The sequence below is a fragment of the Callithrix jacchus genome, chromosome 6, assembly GCF_049354715.1.
Source record: "Callithrix jacchus isolate 240 chromosome 6, calJac240_pri, whole genome shotgun sequence".
Classification (NCBI taxonomy): domain Eukaryota; kingdom Metazoa; phylum Chordata; class Mammalia; order Primates; family Cebidae; genus Callithrix; species Callithrix jacchus.
In genome coordinates this window covers 18790088-18809730 of record NC_133507.1, presented here as the reverse complement: position 1 = coordinate 18809730, position 19643 = coordinate 18790088, and the positions used below count along the sequence as shown (strand labels likewise).

General features: G+C 51.2%; 2 protein-coding genes across 49 annotated transcripts in view; one reads left to right on the top strand and one right to left on the bottom strand.

The window, feature by feature from the left end:
- Positions 1-19643, top strand: part of KIF7 (kinesin family member 7) — a 48966-nt gene that overhangs the window by 17643 nt on the left and 11680 nt on the right. For 31 of the 45 annotated variants that reach the window (XM_078326757.1, XM_035303798.3, XM_078326751.1 and 28 more), the window contains 7 exons: positions 138-263; positions 411-587; positions 2206-2421; positions 3355-3561; positions 4406-4604; positions 4695-4841; positions 10744-11536. In XM_078326757.1, coding sequence (XP_078182883.1) covers positions 138-263; positions 411-587; positions 2206-2421; positions 3355-3561; positions 4406-4604; positions 4695-4841; positions 10744-11108 — 1437 coding nt within the window. In that variant the 3' untranslated portion in view covers positions 11109-11536. Of the gene's footprint in view, positions 1-137; positions 264-410; positions 588-2205; positions 2422-3354; positions 3562-4405; positions 4605-4694; positions 4842-10743; positions 11537-16248; positions 19430-19643 lie in introns of those variants that run through there. The other 14 variants (XM_078326772.1, XM_078326773.1, XM_078326771.1 and 11 more) reach the window with 3 other exon arrangements.
- Positions 10395-19643, bottom strand: part of TICRR (TOPBP1 interacting checkpoint and replication regulator) — a 50273-nt gene continuing 41024 nt past the window's right edge. For 3 of the 4 annotated variants that reach the window (XM_035303787.3, XM_078326743.1, XM_078326742.1), the window contains exons 18-23: positions 19276-19410; positions 17934-18091; positions 13824-15957; positions 13552-13677; positions 12283-12438; positions 10395-11390 (exon numbers count right to left, since the gene is read on the bottom strand). In XM_035303787.3, the coding sequence (XP_035159678.3) occupies positions 12302-12438; positions 13552-13677; positions 13824-15957; positions 17934-18091; positions 19276-19410 (2690 nt within the window). In that variant the 3' untranslated portion in view covers positions 10395-11390; positions 12283-12301. Of the gene's footprint in view, positions 11391-12282; positions 12483-13551; positions 13678-13823; positions 15958-17933; positions 18092-19275; positions 19411-19643 lie in introns of those variants that run through there. The other variant, XM_035303788.3, reaches the window with a different exon arrangement.

The following is a 19643-nucleotide window of genomic DNA, read 5'->3' as shown; positions in this document are numbered from 1 at the left end:
TGTGGGATGGGTCTGGGGGACGAGTCCAGGGCCTTCTCGGGAGAGGGCAGGCACTCCTGCGGGCTTTGGGATCAGTGGCAGGCTCTGGTAAGATGCTGGCACCATAAACAGCCCTGCCCACTGAGCTCCTCACCCAGGAGCTGGAGCTGAAGCATGAGCAGCAGCAGAAGATCCTGAAGATTAAGACGGAGGAGATCGCAGCCTTCCAGAGGAAGAGGCGCAGTGGCAGCAACGGCTCTGTGGTCAGCCTGGAGCAGCAGCAGGTGGGGTCGGGCTGCGTCCGTGCCCAGGTTCCTCTGGGGTCTGGCTGGTGGGTACACCTTTCTCCCCCGTGAACCTCGAGTGGTGGCTGATACAGCCAGAGGTGGGCCCTGAGCTCCCTTCCTCCCTCCTTCCCTGCTTTTCCTTAGAAGATCGAGGAGCAGAAGAAGTGGCTGGACCAGGAGATGGAGAAGGTGCTACAGCAGCGGCGGGCGCTGGAAGAGCTAGGGGAGGAGCTCCACAAGCGGGAAGCCATCTTGGCCAAGAAGGAGGCCCTAATGCAAGAGAAGACGGGGCTGGAGAGCAAGCGCCTGCGGTCCAGCCAGGTGAGGCCCAGCCAAGAGAGATCCAGCCAGGTGAGGTCCAGCCAGGTGAGGCCCAGCCAGGAGGGGTCCAGCCAGGTGAGGCCCAGCCAGGAGGGATCCAGCCAGGTGAGGCCCAGCCAGGAGAGGCCCAGCCAGGAGGGATCCAGCCAGGTGAGGCCCAGCCAGGAGGGGTCCAGCCAGGAGAGGTCCAGCCAGGGGAGGTCCAGCCAGGAGGGACCCACCAGGAGAGGTCCAGCCAGGGGAGGTCCAGCCAGGAGGGACCCTCCAGGTGAGGCCCAGCCAGGGGAGGTCCAGCCAGGTGTGGTCCAGCCAGGAGAGGTCCAGCCAGGAGAGGTCCAGCCAGGAGAGGTCTAGCCAGGTGTGGTCCAGCCAGGAGGGGTCCAGCCAGGAGGGACCCTCCAGGAGAGGTCCAGCCAGGTGAGGTCCAGCCAGGAGAGGTCCAGCCAGGTGAGATCCTGCCAGGTAAGGTCCAGTGAAGTGAGGTCCACCAGGACTGAGCTTGCCAGGTGAGTTCCTGCCAAGTAAGTTTCTGCCAGGTGAGGTCTAGCAAAGTGAGGTCCCTCTAAGTGATAAACCTTCCAGGTGAAGTCCTCCAGGTGAGGTCTAGACAGAAGAGGTTCTTCTAGGTTGTATCTCTGCCAGATAAGTTCCAGACAGAGGAAGCTCTGTCCTACTGGGGTCTAGTCTGTATATTCCCATGAGCCACAGGGCTTCGGGATATTTGTGACATGGGTACAGATGCATGCATAGAAGAACTTCTTAAGTGTCCATCCTCCAGTTCGTTTCAGTCTAACCACCTATTCAGGGCTTGTGCAGGAAGACTGAGGAGGAGCAGGTATAGGAAGGTGGTAGGGTCAAATAGAAAGAGACGTCTGCACCTGACATCATTACTCTCTCAAATAGGAAGGTCAGCTTCTGAGCCACAGTGTTCTCTTCTGTCAGATGGGATCATAATGTTGCCATGGGGGCTGGCGGGGGACGGCAGTCACAGATGCGGGGCCTTTTCCAGTACTGAGGCTTGGGCACGGCACTCAGTGTCCCAGCCTTGCTCCTGCCGGCACACATCACTTTGGTGTGCAGGAGGGTCCAGGATGCTACTGGATTATCCGTAACTTCTGGCTGGGAGAGCCCTCACTTCCTCCCGCATCTGGCTCCCAGAAAGGCCTTTGGGGCTTGGCCATTTCCCATCACTATCAATCTGGTCATCTCAGGGACAGGTCATTCCTCCCACCCCTACCCATTGTTCCTTCTTGCCAGGAGGGCATCGTCCCTCTGGCTGTCCTTATCCTACTCCCACCATCTCTGAGTGCCCCTCTGCAAAGGGGGCACTGGTCCCTTTGGCCCCACCTCCCGGAGCTTCTGTGAACTGAGTCTGGTCTCTGCTGAGCAGAACATCTGGAGTGTCGTTTTCTTGAGGGAAGGACTCGAGTCGTTAGCATCCAGTGACTGGGCTGGCCCTTTCTGTCACCCCTGTGAGGACAGTGCCTATTCCTTCCCTAATCCCCAATGGTGCTGCCCCCAGGCCCTCAACAAGGACATCATGCACGTGTCCAGCCGGCTGTCTGTCACCCCTGTGAGGACAGTGGCTGTTCCCTAATCCCGGTGGTGCTACCCACAGGCCCTCAATGAGGACATTGTGCGTGTGTCCAGCCGGCTGGAGCACCTGGAGAAGGAGCTGTCGGAGAAGAGTGGGCAGCTGCGGCAGGGCAGCACCCAGAGCCAGCAGCAGATCCGAGGGGAGATTGACAGCCTGCGCCAGGAGAAGGACTCGCTGCTCAAGCAGCGCCTGGAGATCGACAGCAAGCTGCGGCAGGGGAGCCTGCTGTCCCCCGAGGTACCCTGCAGCCCCCGCTGCCATATTCCGCCTGTCTGCTCTCCTCAGCCCCTGCTCCAGCCCTCTGGGGGTGCTGGGCCTTGCTGTCTGTGGACCCAAGGTCACACTGTTAGGTGGAGGTGGGGGCTGGGGAGGGCTGGCCTGGCCCTTCTGCCCTGCTTTGGCCTCATTGGCTGGGATGCAGGGGTGGGGCATGTTGACCCCCAGCCCCCTTCTGGCTGGAGCCTGCACTCCTGTTCTGTGCTGCATTTGAGCACCTGTCCATATGCCTCGGCTCTGTGTGGACAGAGCATCAGGAGTACGCTCAACGCACCTCATGCCCACACATCTGTGTTCCCTGAGCAGAGAAGGCCTGTGTGACTCTAGTCATGTGCTGTGTGACATTTAAGTGAATAACAGACAGTTCATATAATAGTGCTCCCAGAAGATGATCATATTGCATTTTTACTGTGCATTTTCTAGGTTTAGATACACAAATACCATGGTTACAACTGCCCACAGTATTCGGGACAGTCCCCTGCAGTCCAGGCTTGTGGCCTAGGTCTGTGGTGGGCTATACCATCTAGGTTTGAGTACATTCTGATGTTTGCACGCCGTCGAAATTGCCTAATGATGCGTTTCTCAGAATGCGTCTCCATCTGTAAAAGCTTACCCAGCAAACACCATGGTGCCTCCATGGCGTCCCAGCCACACCTTCTGTTTGGTGCTCTGAGCTTCCTGAGTGTAGATTATTTGCGGGGGCTGACAGTTGAGCAGGCCGCCTCTGAGCAGTAGCCCCAGCCCACCCTGGGGTCGGGGCTGTGACAGTGAGCAGGGCTCCTCTCTCCATGTGTCGGCTCTGCCCTTGGGAGGAGGGGAGTCCTGGTGTCTGCCCAGGACTTCAGCATTCAGGCAGTGGGTGGTGTTGCCCCACACGTGTCCTTGTCCCTGCAGGAGGAGCGGACACTGTTCCAGTTGGATGAGGCCATCGAGGCCCTGGATGCTGCCATTGAGTACAAGAATGAGGCCATCACATGCCGCCAGCGGGTGCTTCGGGCCTCAGCCTCTTTGCTATCCCAGTGCGAGATGAACCTCATGGCCAAGCTCAGCTACCTCTCGTCCTCTGAGACCAGAGCCCTCCTCTGCAAGTATTTTGACAAGGTGGGCCATCAACTCATGGCCCCCGAGGCCCTCACCTTCTCCTCCTGAGGCTCCATGGTCCCCGCCTCCTCCTCCTTCAGCCCAATGTCCCCACCCCGCCTCCCGCAGCCCCATGGTGCCCACCCCTGCTGTCTCCTCTTCTGGCCCCATGCCCCCACCCCTACTGCCTCCTACAGCTGGTGAAGGGAGGTGTCTCATGGCAGCTGCTCCTGCGGATACCCCATTTCCTCCCAGACTAAGGGACAGGCTCAAGACCACCTTGTCTCCAGAGCTGCCTGACTTTAAAGCCTGTTTTACTTGTGTGAAGCTAAGACCTAGTTTCCTACCCTCCGCTTCTGATTGGCTAACCTCAGGGTGGTCATGGCCACAACAGTGGCTATCAATAGGGGATGTTTTTGCCCTTGAGTGACAATTGGCCATGGCTGGAGATACTTTTGGTTGTCACAGTGGTGGGGGTAAAGGCCAGGGATGTCACTGAACATCCTATAACACACAGGAGAGGCCCCCACAACCAAGAATTCTCTGGTCCCAGATGTCCATAGTGCTGAGGTTGGCCTAGATGAAGTCCCACAGCTTGAGGCTCTGCCCGGCTCTGTGGTGTGTGGCTAGGAAAGGGCTCCTGGCAGAGAGAACAGTTTCATCATGAGAGCCAGCTGTGATCGTTGGAAGATCACTAGAACACTGTGGAAAGGTATCTGAGGCTGAGTCTTGGCTCAGCAGGGGAGACTCTGGGCATTTCTTAGTGCCATGGTGGCAAATGTGCCAATGCTGTGTCTGTGGCTGAGGATTAGCTGGGTGAAGAGGGATCCTGGTGGGGGCTGAGTCTGGCTGGGTCTTGGGACAGGTGGTGACGCTCCGAGAGGAGCAGCACCAGCAGCAGATTGCCTTCTCGGAGCTGGAGATGCAGCTGGAGGAGCAGCAGAGGCTGGTATACTGGCTGGAGGTGGCCCTGGAACGGCAACGCCTGGAGATGGACCGCCAGCTGACGCTGCAGCAGAAGGAGCACGAGCAGAACTTGCAGCTGCTCCTGCAGCAGAGTCGAGGCAAGCAGCCCCGATCCCCTTCCCACCTGTGCTCACAGCTCTGCCCACCCACAGGCCCTTACCACCCTTTCCTTGGCCCTTCCACTCTAGATCACCTTGGTGAAGGGTTAGCAGACAGCAAGAGGCAGTATGAGGCCCGGATTCAAGCTCTGGAGAAGGAACTAGGCCGCTACATGTGGATAAACCAGGAACTGAAACAGAAGCTCGGCGGTGTGAACACTGCAGGCCATAGCAGAGGTAACTTCCTGCCCCGCTGTGTTCTGAAGTCAGGCCTGATGAGTGTTAAGCATGTTCTGAATGAATTTAAACAGGCTTTGTGTGAGCAACAAGGCTGTTTATTCACCTGGGTGCGAGTGGGCTGAGTCCGAAAAGAGTCAGCAGAAGGCAGTGGAATAGGAGTTGGTTTTATAGGTTTGGGGTAGGCAGTGGAAAGCTACAGAAGTTACATTTCAGGGTGGTTTTTGCAAGCTGGGCAGTGTTGTGGCGGGGGGTGGTGTCATAAGGTCCAATGCTGTAGGGTTGGCTTATCAGTTGAGGCAGGAGCAGTGGTGGAATGTCATAAGGTTGGTTAATCAGGCACTGCAGGAGCTGGCTATTCGCCTTTTGTGGTTTCTTGTTATCTGAGACTTTCTGGCTCTGGGAGGCTGTCTGAAGGTTTAAGTGTGGGTCACGGGTCACCATGGTGTGAAATGCAGTTCAAAGAACCTTGCATTCTTGCTTTTTTATATTAATAATATAAAGGGAAAAAGTAAAAACTAGAAAAATTGGGAGGGCAGTGAAATTTTGGGGGTGGTACAGAGAGGGTGATAGGTGACGTTTCTCAGGGTTTCTTTGAGCAAGATTGGGGGCGGTGTGGAAACGTAAACATGGGAAAGAATTTATGCTGTTGAGAGATTTTGGGGCAAAGGTGGATATTGTAGGGTTGTTAAAAGGAGCATTTGTCTTATTGACTGATGGGTTATATCTTGGATATGATTTTGTAGGCATTGAGAGATTAGTCAAAAAAGGCAAGGTCCCAATAGGAGGAGACAAATAGGTATAAGGGGGCCTGCTAATGGAAGGAGCCATGATACCCAGTTAGTTAGAGAGTGGCCACTTAGGTCCAGAATAATTATTTGCCTGATTAGCAAGCTTTTGGGCCCGGTCTTTAAGTCTTTTGATGGTGTCATATACAAGGCCACATTAGTTTAGATAAAAGCAGCATTTTTTATTTGGGAATAGGCAGAGTCCTCCTTTCTCAGCAGGCCGTAGAGGCCCTGGCAGTTGTGGCCAGCTGCAGCCAGGAAATGAACTTGGGCTTGGAGAACAGATAGTGATTTAGTTATGTCTGAAATGCTGTGGGAAAAATCATTAGTGAGACTGCGGGATGTGCCGATGGAAGTAGTAAGGCCTGCTATACATATCCCAGTTGCAGCAGTGGAGACTCCTAATCCTACAAGTAAGGGGATTAATGGAATTACTTTTTTTTGTCGTGTAGGTCTTGTGTAGTTTGGCTAATGAAGGCTGGTCCATTGTCACACTGTGTAGAAGTAGGAAGACCAAGTCGGGGGATTATATCAGTAGAGAAGCAATACCTGTGGTAACTTTTTAGGACCCTGTAGGAAAGGCTTCAACCCATCCGGTAAAGGTGTCAATCCAGACTAGAACGTATTTGTGGATATGGGGCATATGAGTAAAATCTATTTGCTAGCCTTGTGTGGGGGTACATCCCCTGGCTTGATGTGTAGGAAAAGGAGGGGGTTTAAGGAAGCCTTGGGGAGTAGTATGGTAGCAGATAGAATATTGGGATGTGATTGTTTTCAGGATGGATTTGCATGATGAAGAAACTAGGGGTTCTAAAAGACAGCTAGGGGCTTGTATTTAACTTCCTGTGGTGTGAGAACCCTTTGCCTTGTGTAGGAACCCACTGCTAAAGGGAGTTTCCAGAGGAAGAATGAGATGGATGAGAAGGAAAAACATTGGCCTTGTTGGGGAGATGCTGGGGTGTCCACTGCTGCTTTGGCTGTTTTGTCAGCTAAGGCTATGCATTTCCTTGGGCAATAGGATCTGAATGGTTTTGGTGTCCTCTGCACCCCGGCCTTGGCTGGGAGGAGAGCAGCCTTAAGGAGGGCCTTTATTAAGGGGGCATTGATAAGACCCCTGTGTGATGAGGAAACCTCTTTCTGCCCATATGGCAGCATGGTGGTGTAGATTGTGGAAGGCATATTTAGAGTCAGTACAGATATTAACATATAGTCCTTTGGCAAGAGTAAGAGCACAGATTAAAGCAGTTAGTTCAGCTTGCCGAGAAGTGGTGGAGGGAGGGAGTGTGGCAGCCTCAATGATAGATGAGTGGGATACAACAGCATTGCCAGCTTTGGCTGGTGCCAACTGACTGGGCTTTGAAGAACTGCCATCAATAAAGCATGTGTGGTCCAGGTCTGGGACTGTGAAGAAGGAAATATGGGGAAAGGGGAGGATGCTGTGTGGATTAGTGAGATGCAATTGTGCAGATTAGGGTTTGTCGGGTGTTGAGAGGCTGGGTTGAAGTCTGGTCCAAGAGCAGTGGTTACTGTGGGGGTTTCAATAAACAGTGCCTCAAGCTGGAGAAGGCGAAGGGCTGAAAGTGTGTGAGGTGTGAAGAGGAAGCTAACCTTGGAGGTTGTGAGGGCTGTAGTGGCGTGTAAGCATGATGGCCAGCCTAGGACCGTGAGGTTGAGTTGTTTTGATAAGAAGGTCGTGGGCCTGGCTCTTGGGTAAGAACTCTGACTGCACAACCTTTCATTTCTGCTATGTGAAGGGAGAAGAGTTGGGAGGACTTGGGGAGTGCTGGTATAGGGGCCTTCTTTAGAGAATGAAAGGAAGAATGGGGGAAGGATTTGGGGTTTATGGGGTTAGCTGTTTCCTTTTGTCAGTTTATAAAGTGGTTTGGTTATGGGGTAAAACCTGGCATCCAGAGGTGAAAGCATTCTACAATGCCTAGGAAAGAGGAAACTGTTGATGAGTGGAGGGGATTGGGTTTGGGAGGTTAACCAGACACTATGGGCAGGAAGAGCTCGTGTGTTAATGGAGAATTATGCTGACATCGGTCATGGAAGGGGTGGAAATTGGAGCTTTATAAGGAGATACTTGGTATTATTTAGAATCCAGAAGTTGAAGGAGTAGGAGGGTGGCCTGTTGAGAGGATTTATAAGAGGGGCTGCAAAGGAGGACATTGTTGATGTATGAGGTAGGAAGTGAAAGGGTGAAAGGAGAGTCAGCTGCAGGTGAGGGCTTGGCCGTAGTGATGAGGGCTATCTCAGAAACCTTGGGGAAGAACGGTCCAGGTCAACTGCTGGGACTGGTGGGTGTCCAGGTCAGTCCAAGTAAAGGCAAAAAGGGGTTGGGAAGAGGGGTGGAAAGAGATAGTAAAGAAGGCATCTTTGAAGTCCAGGATGGAATAATGGGTGGAGGTAGGGAATATGGAGGATGAGAGTAGAGGGGTTTGGCACTATGGGATGGATGGGGAGCACTCTGATTAATAAGGCTAAGGTCTTGGACTAACCTAGGACTTGTCCAGTTTTTGAATGGGTAGGATGGGGGTGTTGTAGGGAGAGTTAGTGGGAACTAAAAGGCCATGTTGTAGTGAGTAAGTAGCACAGGCTTTAGCCCTTTTAAGGCTTATGCTGGGATGGGGTAATGGCACTGGGTGGGATAAGGGTGATTAGGTTTTAAGAGGATGAAGAGGCGTGAGTGACTTGTAGCAAGGGATGGGAGGTGGTGTCCTGCACCCTAGGGTTAAGGTAGTGGGACATAAGGGGAGTCACTGAGGGAGGTATGGGTTCAGAGAGGAGGGCAGCAATGAGATGTGGCTATAGCCCAGGAGTAGTCAAGGGGGCAGACAGTTTCACTAGGATATCTCGGCCTAACGGGAACTGGACAAGTGGGGATGATTAGGAAAGAATGTGGAGAGGAGTGCTGGCCTGATTGACACCAGACGTGGGGAGCTGAGAGAGGCCTGGAGGCCTTGTAGTTGGTTCCCACAATAATTATGGAGGCCAAGGAGACAAAGGCAGCGTGGAGTGGGTGGCCCCCGTGTTAAGAAGGGGATCGATTTATCCTCCACTGTAAGAGTTACCCGAAGCTCAGCATCCGGGGGGCCTGAGAGATTTGGGCAGCGTCAGTCTTTAGCCGCAATTCGAGGCGATCTGGGAACTTTGGGTTGGAACTTCAGGAGCTCTGGGAGCAGCAATATAAGTTGGACAGTGTGACTTTCAGTGGGGGCTCTGCCCCGTTGGGGCAGGGCTTAGTAGGAATCCTGGGCTGTGGGCATTCCTCAGCCCAGTGGCCAGGTTTCCAACTCTTGAAGCAAGGTCTAGGAGGAGCATCTGGAAGCTGCAGTCTGGGCGCTTTGAAGTCTTTGTGAGCCCATAGTGTGGCTGGGGTTTGTTTTACAGCAAAGGGAAGCATTTGTAGTTCTGAGATGTGCTGCCACCGGGCAGCTTCTTCCCCTATTATTGAACACCTTGAAGGTGAGGTTGATTAATTCCTGTTGTGGGGTTTGAGGGCCTGATTTTAATTTCTGTAGCTTTTTTGTAATGTCAGGGGCTGATAAAATGCAGATTAAGTGTTCTTGAGGGGTGAGAGAAGTAAGGATGACATTTAAGTTGCTCCAGGTGAGATTAAAGGACTGGGTTAAGTACTGGAACTCTTGTATATATTTAGGAGGATCTGATGAAAAAGCCTAACCGTTGGCTGATTTGGGAAAGGTCAGATAAAGAGAAAGGAACGTGCACCCTAACTATGCCTTCAGCTCCAGCCACCTCTGGAAGTGGGAATTGTTGGGCAGGGGCGGAAGAGTTTGCGGGGACTGAACTGTCAGCTGGACCGGGTATGAGGTGGGGAGGAGACAGGAGGGGCATAAGGAGGTGGGAGGCTCTGGGTGAGGGGTTAGGGCCTGGATTGGGGTATGGTTTGCATAGGCAGGGAGAAGAAAGGTCAGAACGGTCAATGGACAAGGATTCTGGGTTGCCAGCAGGGGCAGGAAGGGTGGACGGAAGGGAGAGGAGGAGAATTTGGGACAGGTTGCACTGAGAGCAGAGATTAGGGAGGGATTGGAGGTAAAAAATGCCTGGACGTCCGGCACCTCAGACCATTTGCCCATTCATTGACAAAAATTGTCTAGCTCTGGCAGAATAGAGAAACTGAAAGTGCCATTTTCTGGCCATTTGGAACCATTGTCTAATTTGTATTCAGGCCAGGCCATATTACAGAGGAAAATGAGAGGTTTAGGTTTCAGATCAGGCGACAAAGTTTTAGGTTTCTTAGGACGCAGGCTAGCGGTGAAGACTGAGGGATAGAGGGCAGAATATTGCCCATAGTGAAGGAATTAAGTTTTAAGGAGAGAAGTAGAGATGAGGAGAATGAGAACAGCTACCAGGATTTTCAGTGAGGCGTCCGTGAGTCCTGGGCTGTAGGTCCCCACAATTGACCAGACACCAAGGGAAGACTGTCTTCATGAGTCCATGACCAATGGAGTTTTTGAGCACACAGATAAGGAGGGTCTCCTTTGTCTCTGGTTAAAAGAAGGATTGAAAGGGAGAGAGTTATCTCCTTTTTCTCTATTTAGGAGGATTTAAAGGGAAAGAGAAGGAGAGATGCTTACCTGATCTGAAGGTAGTGAGAGGGGTGTCGGGCTAGGCTGATACACTGAGGTCACAGGTGGGTCTCTTAAGAGCGGGGACAGAGGGTTCGTCTCCCAAAGGAGTACCCTGTCCCAGCTTTCAGCACCAAATGTTAAGTGCGCGCTGAATGAAGACTGCCTAAACAGGCTTTGTGTGAGCACCAAGGCTGTTTATTCACCCAAGTGCAGGCTGAGTCTGAAAAGAGTCAGCAGAGGGCAATGGGAAGTTATATAAGGGCAGTTTTTTCAAGCTGTGGCGGGGGATGTTACAAGATTGGCTTAGCAGTTGAGGCAGGAGCAGTGGTCCAATGTCGCAAAGCTGGTTAATCAGGCACTGTAGGAGTTCGCTATTCTCCTTTTGCGGTTATCAGACTTTCTGGCTCCAGGAGGCCATCTGGAGGTGTATGTGTGGGTCGCAGGGGTCACTATGCTGTAGTCCTGGTGCAGTCAGTTCCAAGAACCTTGCAACGAGGACACACTCTTCTCCACTCCATGCAGGTGGGGAGAAGAAGAGCCTGGGTTCGGAGGGCAGACAGGCTCCTGGAAATGAGGAGCTACACCCAGCGCCCGAGCTTCTCCGGCTGTCCCCCCTCACTGAGGGGGCCCCCCGTACCCGGGAAGAGATGCGGGACTTGATCCATGCTCCCTTACCCTTGACCTGGAAACGCTCGAGCCTGGGTGGCGAGGAGCAGGGGTCCTCCGAGGAGCTGAGGCAGCGGGAGGCGGCTGAGCCCCTGCCAGGGCGGGTGATGCCCATGGGTGAAGCAGGCCTGCCCTGGAACTTTGGGCCTTCATCCAAACCCTGGCGGGAACTGCGACGAGCCAGCCCGGGAATGATTGACGTCCGGAAAAACCCTCTGTAGCCCCTGGGGCAGACCCTGCCTTGGAGGGAGACGCCGATCCTGCTGAAAGGGGCAGCTGCCTGATTTGTTTCCGTGAAGGACAGTCCTTACTGCACACTCTAAATCCAGGCCCTCGTCTCTACACTCGTTAGGATTAACAAATAGTCTGAAAGAATTGGACTCACATTTCAGAAAGATGCAAATTCCTGCCACGTATTTCCTTGAAACTGTGGCACCAAGTTGCCATCTTATGACTTGCTTGAGTCGCAGGACGATCCCGGTTTCAGGTGTAAACAGATGTGCCTGGGGTTCAGACAAGAATTGTCACAAAGGGTTGGTGGCCACCAGGTTGTGGTTTAAATGGTTTTATGTGTATAGGGGAAACTGGGAGACTTAGCATGTTTTTAGGATCTTAAAAAGCCACTTAATAAAATCTCTGAAGGGAGAAATGGGAGACAGTAAGAAGAATCAGATTTGGGAATATAACACGCTTGAAGGCTTTCTGGAGACAATTTGGAGTCAGCCCTCAGCATTAGCCAGGAGCTGGTGTCAGGCTGGTCCAGCGGGTCTGAGGGGTACTCACAGTGGAAACGGTGAGCGAGGGGATGGTCTTCTCTCCCCAGGAACGGGCAAGGCCTGTGCCATAAACTGGCTGACTCTTGGAAATGTGGCTGCTGTAGAAGCCGCTTGAGCTGGACCAGGTCACAGTTCACCTCAGGCCCAACATTCAACAAAAATGTACTGAGTGCTCAGTCGCTAGAGGTGATTTTATGGTTACACAGCAAAGGCAAAAATGGCTTCTGCTGCCCAATGCACTCAAGTTTCACATATGTGGCTTCAGTTTACGAAGTGCTGCCTGTGCCACAACAGCCCGGCCTTACCCCAGGCAGGGCTCCTTTCTCCATGGCGTGAGGCAGAGTGGCCTCCTGACTTGCCAAGGTCATAGTTGGGGTGGGGCTCCATACAATGGGATCCCTTGTCTGGCTGCTCCTGAGTTCTAGCACCAGCTACACTGCCATCCACTTCCTCCTGCAACCTCCCTACCAAGGGTCAGGGCCAGGAAATGGAGGGATCCATGAGGGGAATTAGAAAACCTATTCTAATGGCAGTCTGAACGCTGACTATGGCAAGAGAAGCTTGCCATGCCAGGCCCCCAGCTTCTTTATGCCCATAGGGTCCTAACTGACTCCTTTACCTTTTGGACTCAGTAGTGTTTATGGCTGTAAGTCCTTCAGCCAGGGTCCCAGGAGCTTCTTCCGTGTGTACGTTCTGCTGATGGGGCGCCTCCTGGAGAACGCGCGACTGAAGGGAGAGTCTTCCACAGTGGAGGGAAATATGTCTACATCCTCATCTAGAAGGCGGCAGAAAGGCTTAGCATGCAGGAGTCACTGACAACTGAACCAAAAAAATGGGCTTAAATTGCAGAGGGTACACACACAAGACTTTAAGAAAATCATCACTCCTTGGAGGTTCACTCATCCTGCAGAAATGGCACCTACACTTTTTAGAAGGCCCCTGCCCTTAACAGCTTGCACTGTGCTGGCAGTAAGCAGTAGCTCTGAAAATACAGTGTCTGTGTTTGAATTCCCTTAAGTTAATCTGTACATTTTTCCAGGTCTCAGATCGCGGGTTATGCTGTTTTGCGTGATTTTTTTTTTTTTTTTTTTTTTTGAGACAGAGTCTTGCTCTGTTGCCAGGCGCCAGGCACCAGGCTGGAGTACAGTGGCACAATCTTGTCTCACTGCAACCTCCATCTCCCGGGTTCAAGCAATTCTCCTGCCTCAGCCTCCCAAGTAGCTGGGACTACAGGCGCACGCCACCACACCCAGCTAATTTTTGTATTTTTAGTAGAGACAGGGTTTCACCATGTTGGCCAGGATGGTCTTGATCTCTTGACCTGTTTTGCATGATTTATGTCACAGTCTTGAAGGAACTGAACCACTGAAAGCCCCCACCTCCTGCATTCCCCCTTCGATTCTAGCAGCAGAAAGCAACACTGCTAACCAGGAACAGTTAATAGACCAAATCCTGTTCTTTTGGGAACAGGATTTGGAAGGGGAAGGCTAGAGTCAGCACCATGTCCCACCGAATGTACAAAACATGGGCATAAACCCACTGTGGAGAACGGTATCAACAGGCCTATCCCTTGTGCTACTCAGAACACCTTCCTATTCAGATTCTTACACTGCAGATGAGCAGTATGTTGCAGCAAGCCTACAACTGTCACCATCTTCAGTAGGACCAAAGCATTAGAGTAGGATTTTGAGGGGCTTCTGTTCACACGCACACAAGTTCTAATGTGAAGTTTCTCTCGGAAGGGCACATGACACTAGGCACAAAGTTACCTATCCCACACTCAGCATTCCCCCGGGGCTCCTCCAGAATCTAGCTGCCTGACAAACCTGATGAATTCAGAGAGTCTCTCTCCCACAGGAAAGGACCCTAGACCATCAACAAACATTACCTCTGGGGTCTTGGCTCTGAGAGGAAGGTGTTTTCCCCTGGAACAGCAGCGGAGACTGGGTCAGAGTCTGGAGGGCACTGGCAGAGAGGCAGCTCCTCAGGGCACAGCTGGGAGGTGGGGAGGAGCCTAAAAAGATCCCATGTGGTCAGAGCAGCACCCCAGACCCCCAACCAGGAAGCCCAGGCCTCCCAAGAAGCAACCCCAGGGCCTCCCTGCCAAGCACTCTGCCCAAAAAAAACCCTGTGGCAAGTGGGTTTCAAAAACAAACTCACCAGAAACAAACACCTCGTCGTCTCCTGTGGAGGGTAGGTGCCGTGCACCCTGACTTGGAGACCTCTCTTTACCCACAGTGACTTCTGAATCTTCTCTCAGGTCACAGATCCTTTTGGCTCCATGGTCATCTTCCTCCTTGGCCAACAGGACTCTCTTCCTGGAACTCAACCCAAACTGTCCCCAGGAGGAGGCTTCCTCGGCCTTAGGCATGCTGTTCCTGGGAGGTGACTGGTCTGGCAGCTGGCACACTCCCTCAAGCTCGAAATCCTCCAAGATGGGCATCTGGTGGATGCTGAGTTCAAGGCCATGCTCCTTGCCCTCTGGCTCCAGCAGTGACAGGCTCCCAGGAAGGTCTGCTCCAACCTCGCCCCTCCCAGAAGAGGACCCAGTGCTGCAGCCCCCCGCTCTCTTCCTCCTGGGCCAGTCTTTAATTATGTCTGGAGTTGTCTTCCCACTGTGCTTGGGGGATGGTGTCCAGGGAACCCCATCTGTTTGAAATGGAGACGGGGTACTAGAAGGGCCGTGGGTGGGGGTGCAGGCCTGGCAGATGTAGGTTTGCCCTCCGCTCTTGCCAGGTGTGCTGTGGGAGAGGCGGAGGCAGGGGGGTGACATATAGGTGGGTTCAAGTTTGCTTGAGGACTTGCTGGTCCTGGGCACACTGAGAACAGGGAGGATGCTCTCCTCTCCCAAAGAACTCTCCTCCTTACTGAGGGGCTCAGCCTCTAACACAGAGCTGGGGTCTATCTTTTTAATGCGAAGTTTGGGAAGGCCAGAAGCTTGCATCTGCAGCTCAACCTCGTAGGTCTGTGGGCTGGCAGAGGCTGTGGAATGCCAATCTGACACCGGCAGGTTGTCTAGCTGTGCCAAAGCCTGGCACTGCCTCCTGTCTGTGGTACAGCGCAGGTCGCAGGAAGGCATCAGAGGAGAGCCGGGCCCACAGGAAGGAGGAGATGGGGGAAACCCAGGGTGAGACAGAGAAGACTTCTCAGCATCTGCTTTCCTTAGCCCCTCACCCTCTTCCACTGATGAGACGTTGCTTTTCAAGTTACCCCTGTCATGATGTTCAGCTTCACTGAGGAGAGTAAGATGCTCTGTGTCGCTTGTAATGAGCAAAGGAGAGGATGCATGCCGGTCACTCCTGAGACCAGGGCCTGGGTAGCTCCGTCTTTCAGGAGACTGAGGAGAGAGGTTCAGTCGCTTCTGGTCATCTCTAGAGTCTGTGGTGGCACCTGGGCTGTCAGCTGTGCCAGCCGCAGGAGTAGCAGAGGCATTGGGCTGACACTCCAGGATGCTCCTTCTGGGATCAGAGGTCTTTCTACACCATTTCCCAGCTTTACAAGGGGGCAGAGGAGGGATGGTGTCCAATGTAGTGCTCCGTGAGAGTCTGGGTGGCGTTGAGAGAACAGGGCAGGAGAGAGATGCAGTTACACTGGGTGACATCTGGGGCTCTTTCCCATCCAGTTCTCCTGGGGAAGGAGACTCTGTTTTAGATTTCCCAAATGGACGCTTCTTGGAAATATCACATAAAGGAGTGGTAAATAGTTTCTTTGGTGTAACAGGTGGGGAAGAAGTCATACTTGAATTCCCTGGTCTTTTTGGGGTTTTGATAGCTTTATTCTTCAGTTTCTGGGCTGGTTCCTCTGCCCAAGCAGCTCTGGGGACAGGGAGCTGTTGGTGTGTTTGATTCTGAGGCATGCCTATGAAGGCTGCTGCTCTCGGGGGTGTTCCGAGAGGGTCTCTGAAGGGACTGAGACACTCTCTCCTGGGCTGGGCAGTGGATGAAGTTGGGGGTGCTGGACAGCAGGGGCTCTCTGGACTGGAATCCACTGAATGTGGCCAAGTACAATTTGGTGAAAACCGAGGAGTTCTTGATGTCTTTGTTTCAAGAAAAGTGCCTTCTCCTGCCTGGGTGCATCGTTTTTGAGGAGTGATTTTTGAATATGATGGTGACTCACAGATGTGTGAGGAGGAGTCTTTTAAGGACTCCTTTAAAGTTGCCTGCTTTGTAGGGGTCATTTTTGCAGGGGACTTCTGCGGCCTTTCTGGAATATTCGATGGAGTTTGTGGTGTATGAGAGAAACTTCTTGAAGTTTGAGCAAAGCTCAGAGATTTCTGGTGACTCTTCTTGGGAGTCTGAAAAGAGAAATGCTTATTTCAGTGCTTGATTATAACTCATGATCTCTGAAGTGTTTTAGTAATCTCTAAGCCCAAATGGGAGATTTATAGTCAGCCAAAACATGATCTAAAGATGGAAATCTCAAATAGTGACCCGTTTCCAATAAATGGCTCAGATTTTACTTGTCCACTTTTTCTAGGACCAAACACTATCCAAGTTTTGTTTGTCCTAAGAACAAATAGTGTAAATCATCTACATATTGCTAAACCATTCTTTTTGCCTCTAATGGAATCATTCTATCACTGCAGCTATTCTCGAGCTCTTCCTTCTCTTCAAATGAGGCAGCTATTTCAGATCTTTGCCTAAGGCAGCCTCCAGGAGCCACCTTCTTTGCTGCTCACCCTCATTCAACATGTGCTTATGCACCTGCAATGCGCCAGGCACTGTGTGTTGGGGACATGGAATATGAGGATATAGAAGGTGCAGCAGCAAAGATAATGTCTCAGGAAAGATACTCCCCAACAAAAAATTTCCCTGCCTTCTTGCAAAAAATAGTGAAAAACTCCAACAGGTAAGGAGATGACGCTTATCTTTCCTACAACCTTCCTTGATCCTATCGGGGACTCCCAGTCTAACTGGCATTTCCTGTGCAGCAGGGCATACACAGGTAAAAGAAAATACAGTGTGGCCGGTGCAGTGACAGGGACGTGCAAGGGACATCACAGAGCACAAAGGAGGGCTGCCTAACCCAGCCGGGTCAGGTCTTCAAGCATGGGTATCAGCAGGGGAAGGCAAACGTGGGAAATGTGGGGGTGAGGTGGGCTTTAGGCATAGGAACAATACCAGCAAAGGCACGGAAGTGAAATGCAGCAGCTGTGCAGGACAGCACCCAGCCTGATGATGCTGGGATGGTAAACGGGGGAGGAGTAAGGGCTGAGGCCAGAGGGACCAGACCACGGAGGACCGTGCCTGCCAGGGGGGAGGAGACTGATCTTGGTCATGCAGATCTATGGTTTTCAAAACTTTCTCCAGAGCTCCATGTCCCCCAACCTCCAAGCAATTTGTTGGGTTTCCAAACAAAGGTGATTATTTTTGAAGGCGAGAGTTCCATTTAGGAAAAGATAAAAAAAAGCTTGCTTTAGCAGACAGGGAGTCTATATAGCTTTAAGCAAAGTGAACATTTTAAGCAAACTGAGAGGAATATTTCAGAAAGATCACTCTGACCTCTGGTTGGAGGATTTCCCTTTGAGAGGGAAAAGCCTGTTGAAGTATTCTAGGTAGACCTAAACGAGGGTAGGAATTGCAGGGAGGGAGAAGAAAGGGTGGGTACAAGAGTCAGTTTGTAGGCCGGGCAGATGATTTGAGGTCAGGAGTTTGAGACCAGCCTGGCCAACATGGTGAAACCCCGTCTCTACTAAAAGTGCAAAAATTAGCTGGGCATTGTGGTGGATGCCTGTAATCCCAGCTACTTGGGAGGCTAAAGCAGGGGAATCGCTTGAACTGGGAGACAGAGGTTGCAGTGAGCCCAGATTGTACCACTGCACTCTAGCCTGTGCAAAACGGTAAGACTGTCTAAAAAAAAAGAAAGTCCGTTTGTAAATAAAATGGGCAAGACTCAGCTGAATGGCTATGGCTGGGGAGAGGGCGAAGGAAGACTCCCAGTTTTCTAATGGTGGTGACTGGATCGAGTAAGCAATCAAATGGAAAAGATGAGTGTCAGACTCCAGAAAGACATCTGTGTAGAATATAATATAAACGGTAGATGAAACCAAGAGAACAGATGACATCATCTCTGTCTCCTCCCCTACCATGGCTTCAGTCAAACCTGCTGCTTCAAGTTCCTACATGTCTAATAATCATTCATATGGCTCCACCCAATCACCTCAAATCTAGAGATCACCTGCTTTCTCTTCCCTAATGGACTCCTGAGTTCCTTGGCCATGTCTGTGTTCCAGGAGACTGTTCTGTTTCAAAGGTCACAGAAACTTTATACCTGGTAAGCTGCAGGTATCTCTGAACCCAGTGTGCTTCTTGAACGCCTTTTCATTCGAGCTGAACCCTTTTCTGAGGGGCTGATCATCTCAGACACTGCCCCGAAAAGAAGACTCTTAGGAGACTGAATACTTTGGACTGGAGAATTTTCTCTTTGGTCTGCAAGTCAAAAACAGCAACAACATTTAATTCTTTCTCAACTCCTGTTCATCCAGTACTATAAAAACAGCCAGATCTAATAAGAAGGCAATAATTTTTAGAGCAACTCGGGGGAAAATCCCACCTAATTAGGGCAGCAACTGCAGTAACTGCTGCCTTTTTAAATTTTAATAAGACTTCATATTCACCCCAGCTACTATGTTAGAAAATGTAGGCAACTGAAATAATTTGTTAATTTAAATATAAAAACACGTATCTGGCTGGTGGTTCAAACTTGCAATCCCAGCACTTTGGGAGGCTGAGGCAGGTGGATCCCTTGAGCTCAGCAGATCGAGACCAGCCTAGGCAACATGGTGAAGCCTGTCTTTACTAAAAACACAAAAAATGGCTGAGTGTGGTGGCTTATGCCTGTAATCCCAACAATCTGGGAAGCTGAGGCAGATGGATCATAAGGTCAGGAGTTCAAAACCAGCACGGCCGACGTAGTGAAATCCGTCTCTACTAAAAATACAAAAATGAGCCAGGTGTGGCAGCACACACCTGTAATCCCAGCTACTCGGGAGGCTGAGGCAGAAAAATCACTTGAACCTGGGAGGTGGAGGTTGCAGTGAGCTGAGACTGTGCCACTGCACGACAGAGCAAGACTCCATCTAAAAAAAAACACCAAAAAAAACCACACAAAAATTGGATGGGTGTGGTGGTACACGCCTGCAGTCCCAGCTACCTGGGAGGTTGAGGCTACAGTGAGCTGTGCTTGCGCCACTGAACTCCAGCTTGGGCAACAGTGAGATCTTGTCTCAAAAAAAGATAAAATAATAAACACATCTATTAGCAAGCTAACCATGGAGAGAAGAATGAAGAATAGAAACACAGATATCATCTTCCACCTACGATACTGACGTGTAGGATCTGTTCATATGGGAAATTATGGGTAGCTTCCTCTTGAATGAATGAGCTCCCTATAACAATAGCATGGATGACCAGCTGTAGGAGTCTGAGGGATGACTGAGTATAAAGGCCATGGACTGTTCATCTAGTCATTGCCCTGAACTTCAACTGTACATCCCTATCCTAATTCTCCAATGTCAAGAAAAGAATATGTCAAATTTCATGCTTCTTTTCCCAAAAAAGACTTCCCACCAAATCAGCATGGACTTGCGAAGGCACAGGGGCCTGTATGTTACCTGACTTATCTTCCTGGAATGAGTGGACTCTTAGCACACTTCGAGACTTCGGCTGAGACACAGAATAGAAGGAAGCAGAATGTGTCCTGTTAAATGACAACTGCTTGATTCGAGGACTTCGTCTCAAGCTTATTTCTGTAAAATCAGAACCACAGTAAGTAACCAAAGAGTTACAAGCTTGACATTTTCCCATGTTGTCAAAAATGGGCAAAATTTATATAATATAAGATGGAAATTCAATAAGCTATTGGCTTTAAGAGACTTTTGAAGTGTCTCTTAAAAAACTAAGAGGGGTTTGATATATGGTCCTAACAAGGTATTAAAAAAACACTGACCCACTAGACTTCAGAAGTCTCATTCACTGCCAC